Consider the following 7,022-nt stretch of genomic DNA (forward strand, 5'->3'; position numbering starts at 1 on the left):
AAAAAAAAAAAAAACAAAAAAAAAAAACAAAAAACATCCATTGAATAAATACAGCAAAGAAAACCAGACCTAAATTGGGTCATCTTTTTTTATTTATTTAAGGGATTTTCATAGGAATTTTGAGTTCCTGAAGGATACCCTAGTATATTCATTGTAGTCAAATGGTGCTTGGGTTCTCTTAGACTAGTTATATGGGTAGCATTAGAAGAAATGCAGGTGGCTTGAATTAAGACAAAAGTGACATTTGGAAACTTTATTTATTTTTGAGATGGGATCTCACTGTTTTGCCCAACCTGGTCTTAAACTTCTTAGCTCAAGTGGTTCTTCCACTTCAGCTTCCTAAGTAGTTGGGGTCACAGGCATGTGCAACCATACTTGGGCTAGGAAACTTTTATAGAGAGAGATGGGACTTAAAATACTTGACCGTTTTTGAGAAGGTTGCTGTACAGAGGTTCATAATGGTTTCCTAATTGGTATTATTCCTTTTATTGGACCACAAAACTAGGGCTTTAAATTTTTAAATTCTAAATTTTAAAATTTAGAACACTCGTCACTTTTGAAATGGACTTTTTTTGTTTGTTTCTGTTTATATGGGCATGTTTTTATAGGACAGCCAGAATATCACATAACTGGTTTTACTTTTGAATGTGAAAAGTAAAATTTTAAAATATTTTGTTTCATTTTTCCTGTCTGCTTAGATAAAAATTTTCATGTTTAACAATTCGGAGCTTTTCTACTCTGAAATTATTTATTTATTTATTTATTTTTAAATTGTTTTAGAGATAAGCTCTTACTCTGTCACCCAGCCTGGAGTGCAGTGGTGAGATCATAGCTTACTGCAAGCTGGAACTCTTGGGTTCAATAAGTTCTCTTGTCTCAGCCCCCAAGTAGCTGGGACTACAGGTGTGCACCACCACACCTGGCTAATTTTTAAATTTTTTGTAGAGACAGGGTCTTGCTTTCTTGCCTAGGCCAGTTTCTTTTTTTTTTTTTTTTTTTTTTTTTTTTGAGGCAGAGTCTCGCTCTGTCGCCCAGGCTGGAGTGCAGTGGCCGGATCTCAGCTCACTGCAAACTCCGCCTCCCGGGTTCACGCCATTCTCCTGCCTCAGCCTCCCGAGTAGCTGGGACTACAGGCACTCGCCACCTCGTCCGGCTAGTTTTTTGTATTTTTCAGTAGAGACGGGGTTTCACTGTGTTAGCCAGGATGGTTTCGATCTCCTGACCTCGTGATCCGCCCGTCTCGGCCTCCCAAAGTGCTGGGATTACAGGCTTGAGCCACCGCGCCCGGCCTCTAGGCCAGTTTCAAACTCCTGGGCTCAAGCGATCCTCCTGCCTTGGCCTCCCAAAGTGCTGAAATTATAGGAACCTGGCTGTAAAATAGCCACCATGCCCAGCTATTTTCTCTAAAGTCATAAATATGGGCATCTTCTCTCTTCTGAATGCAAAATTTATTTGGTAACCCTTCTGGGTGCTTTTCTCTCGTTTGTGCTACTACTGAAATGCCAACTAGATGTACAGAATAATGTGTTTGGTCTTGCATTTAAGCTGTCTCCTTAAGTGCTAGAGATGGGAGCAGAATGTGAGTTTTAAATTGAAGCAGTTGTCTTTTTTGCTTTTAGGTAATTAGCCTCATCTGAAACAAGTGAACATTACTAATGAGATTTTTGCCTTCACAGGTGATTGAAATGGGAAAAAATGATGACCTTGAGGACTCTAAGTCCTTAAGTGATGATACTGATGTAGAAGTTACCTCTGAGGTATGAATCTCTAGCTAAAGCTATTTTGCACCAGCCCCATCTTCAGATGATGTAATCCCAGCAGTTCATTTGTGTTGAAGAGTGCTGCTTTTCCCCCCATTTCTGTCTCCCTTGCATAGTTGCTAAGTGATGTTGATTTCTTTACGTCTTTTAAGAGGTTTTTATTAGAACTTAAGAAGGGAAAGGGATAATTTGATCTTAACCTCTCCCTACCTTGAAAAGGATGAGATAAATGCCTCTGTGTGCCTTTCTCCCTGCCATCAAATCTCTTTAGAGACACAAAGTTATTCAAAATAATCCTGCCCTGCTTTCCCTGACTCAACACCTCTCTGCAATCCAAAGACAGACCCATAGGCTATCTAAAATTATTTGTTGAGTATAAAAATAATATTGTCATTGTTTTCTTAAAAAGAAGCAAATGGAAAACAGCTTAATTTCCACACAGATTAGTATTAATGGAGGACTAGTAAAGAATATTTGATACTCCACTCTTAGGTTAATAGGAATGGATTTGTTACTAGTTGACAACTGAAGTCTAGACCCAAATGTATACCTTGCTTTTTTCTTGCTATTTCCCCATTTTTCTTTTAGTCTTGCCACAGGTAACACACTGTGGGAAAAAGGTTGGTGGAGGAAGGATAAGAAGAGGATTTTACATTTTGCTGCTTGGAAAGAGAAACATTTTTAGATTGTTTCTGGTGTTGATCCTTCCCCTAATCCCACCACACCACTGTTGATCATTATGGTAGTTCATTGCCAATTATCTGTGTGTAGCTTAGTAATAAAGTGAAATATATTGGTCCAGTAAGTGTTCTTGACCATAATACAAATAACAGAGACAAATGTTTCCATCTGTTTTTTTGAGATGGAGTTTCACTCTTGTTGCCAAGGTTGGAGTGCAATGGTACAATCTCGGCTCACTGCAACCTCCGCCTCCTGGGTGCAAGCGATTCTCCTGCCTCAGCCTCCCGAGTAGCTGAGATTACAGGCATGTGCTACCACGCCCGGCTAATTTTGTATTTTTAGTAGAGATGAGGCTCTCCATGTCGGTCAGGCTGGTCTCGAACTTCTGACCTCAGGTGATCCGCCTGCCTTGGCCTCCCAAAGTGCTGGGGTTACAGGCATGAGCCACCACTCCTGGCCATGTTTCCATCTTAATCAGACTTCTGTGACTACTTGGGCTCAGAAAACCTATTAAGCAAATGGACTGTATTTCATCAAATCAAAGATGCCATTGAATTTAATAAGCCCTATTTTATGTCCTACTAAGAAAAAGTGATGTAATTTAAACTATGGCACACCATCAGTCACGAATTCCAAATCTTTACGAAGTTCCTTGGATTATTTGTATAGCATTTTAAATGAGATTGGAAGATTTAGACTGGCAAGCGTGTTTTGAGGTTGTCTGGAGTCAGTTTAACACATGGTTGTGCCCTGGCCTCTCAGTCTGGACAATTGAGTTATGACTTCTAGACTTGAAGTGCTTGGCCTTTGACCTGAAAGTAATCAAGTTCAGCTTATGTGAAATCATTGATCCTGTCAAAGCCAGGCAGTTAACCACATTAAATATTCTTACTTGTTCCCTGTAGCTATTTTTGAATTAAGCAAAGCATTTAAAATTGATTGAGATCTAGTATCTCCTAATTTGAATATGGAAAAGTAGGGAAAAATTACTTGGCATTCAAGGAAAAGAACATTTATTTTTCAGAGGGCATGATTTAGGCATGTAATTATACCTATAATCCTGGGTACAATGAGAGTGCATGAGTGAATTTAGTAGTTTTCAAATCTCATCTGTTTTAGCTGTCTTTTTTGCCAAATTTCGTAACATTTGCTATTAGTGTAGAAAACAATGACAGAGTCTTCGTTCTTCAGCCTCTTGCCCGATAAAGGAGTAAGTTGTGCAAAAGAAAGTAACTCCAAAGAAGCCCATAAGGTACAGTAGACAATGTAAATTTCACTGAGATGAGGTAGAAAGCCAGACTAATTTAACTTTCTTAAAGATAACTATATCAGATTTTGGCTTGAATATAGCAGTTGTGGCACTATTGGTGTAAAACTTCCAAAGACTTTCCTTCATGTGGCTATGGAATTTGCTCAAATCCTAGGCTAGATCACTGGTGTGAAATAGCTTAGTAAGAGGATGTGAATGAATTTGGCCTCCTTTCCTTTTTCTCAGCATCATATTAACCCCCCGAGTATTAATTGGCTTCACTTGTCTTTGTAGGACGAGTGGCAGTGTACTGAATGCAAGAAATTTAACTCTCCAAGCAAGAAGTACTGTTTTCGTTGTTGGGCCTTGAGGAAGGATTGGTATTCAGATTGTTCAAAGTTAACCCATTCTCTCTCCACATCTGATATCACTGCCATACCTGAAAAGGAAAATGAAGGAAATGATGTCCCTGATTGTCGAAGAACCATTTCGGCTCCTGTTGTTAGGCCTAAAGATGTATATATAAAGAAAGAAAACTCCAAACTTTTTGATCCTTGCAACTCGGTGGAATTCTTGGATTTGGCTCACAGTTCTGAAAGCCAAGAGACCATCTCAAGCACGGGAGAACAGTTAGATAACCTTTCTGAACAGAGAACAGATACAGAAAACATGGAGGATTGTCAGAACCTCTTGAAGCCGTGTAGCTTATGTGAGAAAAGACCACGAGACGGGAACATTATTCATGGGAGGACGGGCCATCTTGTCACTTGTTTTCACTGTGCCAGAAGACTAAAGAAGGCTGGGGCTTCATGCCCTATTTGCAAGAAAGAGATTCAGCTGGTTATTAAGGTTTTTATAGCATAATGGTAGTAGAACATAAAAATGCGTTTCTTCAATTCACTTACACATTGTTTGAAAATCAATCCTTTATTTAATTTTATTTCCTACCTCTCAGAATGTTCTTAGGCATCAAAATCTGAGGTAGCTGTAGGAAAAATACTGGAGCTAACAATGAAGAACAGAAGTAATCTGATTGGTCAAATTATGAAGTGCTGTGGATTACTTTATGCAGCAGTCAGGTACATAGGTAGGTGAACCCAAAAGAAAAACTCCTGAAAAACAAGAGATTTTTTCCATGCACATTTACAGTGTTGAGGTATAATTAACATGATAAAGTGTTTCCTTGTAACGAGTTGTAGAAATCTGAGTAACCACCCAAAAAAAGCAATAGAATGTTTCTGTCACCCCAAAATACTGCGTTCTGCCACTTTTCAGACAGTCCTTCAGCTATTTCATGGCTCTCACCCTAGATTATTTTTTTTTGCACTTTTTTTTCTGAGGATATAGAGGAGGTGTGGGGTGACAGGGTCTGTCTTGTTCTGTCTCCCAGGCTGAAGTGCAGTGCAGTGCATGGCTCACTGCAGCCTTGCTCTCCTGAGAATAAGTGAGAATAAGTGGTCTGTCTCCTGACAATAAGTGAGAATAAGTGGTCTGTCTCCTGAGAATAAGTGGTCTTCCCACTTCAGCCTCCCGAATAGCTGAGACTGTAGACTAGCATAACCACACTGGCTAATTTTTTGTGGAGATGAAGTCCCACTATGTTGCCCAGGCTGGTCTCGAACTCCTGGGCTCAAACAGTCCTTCTGCCTCAGCCTTCCAAAGTGCTGGGATTATAGTAATGAGCCACCTAGTCTGGCCCTTTTGCAAGACTTTAATCTGACATCTAAATTTTTGAAATTTAAGTACTTACAAAGGATATACTATCCAACATATTGCATATTATATATGTGCTTTAAAGTTTTTTTTTTTTTTTTTTTTGAGAGACAGGGTCTCACTTTGTCATCCAAGCTGGAGTGCAGTGGTGCAAACATGGCTCACCTCCTGGGCTCAAGTGATCTCCAGCTTCAGCTTCCCTCACAGGCATTTACTGTCTCACCCAGCTAATTAAAAATATTTGTAGACGGCGTCTCATTATGTTGCCCAGGCTGGTCTCCAACTCCTGGGTTTAAGTGATTCCCCTGCCTCAGCCTACCAAAGTGTTGGGCTTATAGCCATAAGCCACTGGGCTTGGCTTAAAGATATTTTTATGAAAGCCCTGGGGCTATAGATTTAGCTGATTAAATTTATAGAAAAAGTCCTGTTATATATAAACTGGCAAAGCCTGTTCTCAGTTTAATTAGCCAAATCAGACTTAACTTCAGTCAGAACATGTCTTGGTTTTAATTCAGATAAATGCACAAACATACTTCTCTGGCACAGCCTTCAGAAGGATCAGTTCCTTTTTTTTTTTTTTTTTCCTTTCTAGACAGAGTCTTGCTCTGTCGCCTAGGCTGGAGTACACTGGCACAATCACAGTTCACTGCAGCCTTGACCTCCCAGATCCAAGCAGTCCTCACACCTAAGCCTCCCAAGTAGCTGGGACTATAGGCGTGTGCCACCATGCCCAGCTGATTTTTGTATTTTTTGTACAGATAGCATTTTGCCATGTTGCCCAGGCTGGTCCCAAACTCCTAGCCTCAAGCAACCCTCCTGCCTCAGCCTCTCAAAGTGCTAGGATTATAGTCCTGAGCTACTGCCCCCTACCCTCTTTGCCTCTTAGGAGTCATTTAGATTTTTTTTGATCCTTTTGTTTAGTGCCTCTGGAGCTGCTTACACCATCTTTAAGTTGGTTTCCATAGAGCTATGCATGTATCCTTACCCCATGGGAAAATGTTGGTGTATTCTCAAGGGTATGCATGTGTCATTTTGGAGACCAAGGCCCTAGAACTGTCAAACTTAAGGATCATAAAAACCACGAGGGTTGCTTGTTAAAAATGCCCAAACCCCCAGAGACTGATCCCTGAGATCTGGACCAGGAATTTGCATTTGAACAAGTGTTTCTGGAATCTCTATGCAAGTTTTATACAGAACATGCTTTTGGAATCCTTGCCCTAGACAGGAGTGTCCAATCTTTTGGCTTCCCTGGTCCACATTGGAAGAAGAAGAATTGTCTTGGACCACACATAAAATACACTAACACTAGCAATAGCTGATGAGCTTAAAAAAAAAAATTGTGGGCCGGGTGTAGTGGCTCATGTCTGTAATCCTAGCACTTTGGGAGGCTGAGGCGGGTGAATCACCTGAGGTCGGGAGTTCGAGACCAGCCTGACCAACACAGAGAAACCCCATCTCTACTAAAAATACAAAAAATTAGCCGGGCATGGTGGCACATTCCTGTAGTCCCAGCTACTCAGAAGACTGAGGCAGAAGAATTGCTTGAACCTGGGAGGTGGAGGTTATGGTGAGCTGAGATTGCGCCCTTGCACCCCAGCCTGGGCAACAATAGCAAAACT

General features: G+C 40.6%; 1 protein-coding gene across 5 annotated transcripts in view; it reads left to right on the forward strand.

The window, feature by feature from the left end:
* The window catches only part of MDM4 (MDM4 regulator of p53), a 39,811-nt gene extending 33,083 nt beyond the window's left edge, over positions 1 to 6,728 (forward strand). For 2 of the 5 annotated variants that reach the window (XM_023186864.3, XM_026456681.2), the window contains exons 10-11: positions 1,677 to 1,757; positions 3,985 to 6,728. In XM_023186864.3, the coding sequence (XP_023042632.1) occupies positions 1,677 to 1,757; positions 3,985 to 4,554 (651 nt within the window). In that variant the 3' untranslated portion in view covers positions 4,555 to 6,728. The remainder of the gene's footprint in view (positions 1 to 1,676; positions 1,758 to 3,984) is intronic. The other 3 variants (XR_002725309.3, XR_003309883.2, XR_002725308.3) reach the window with 3 other exon arrangements.
* The last annotated feature ends 294 nt before the right edge of the window (positions 6,729 to 7,022 follow it).

The sequence above is a fragment of the Piliocolobus tephrosceles genome, chromosome 1 (genome assembly GCF_002776525.5).
Source record: "Piliocolobus tephrosceles isolate RC106 chromosome 1, ASM277652v3, whole genome shotgun sequence".
Taxonomy (NCBI): domain Eukaryota; kingdom Metazoa; phylum Chordata; class Mammalia; order Primates; family Cercopithecidae; genus Piliocolobus; species Piliocolobus tephrosceles.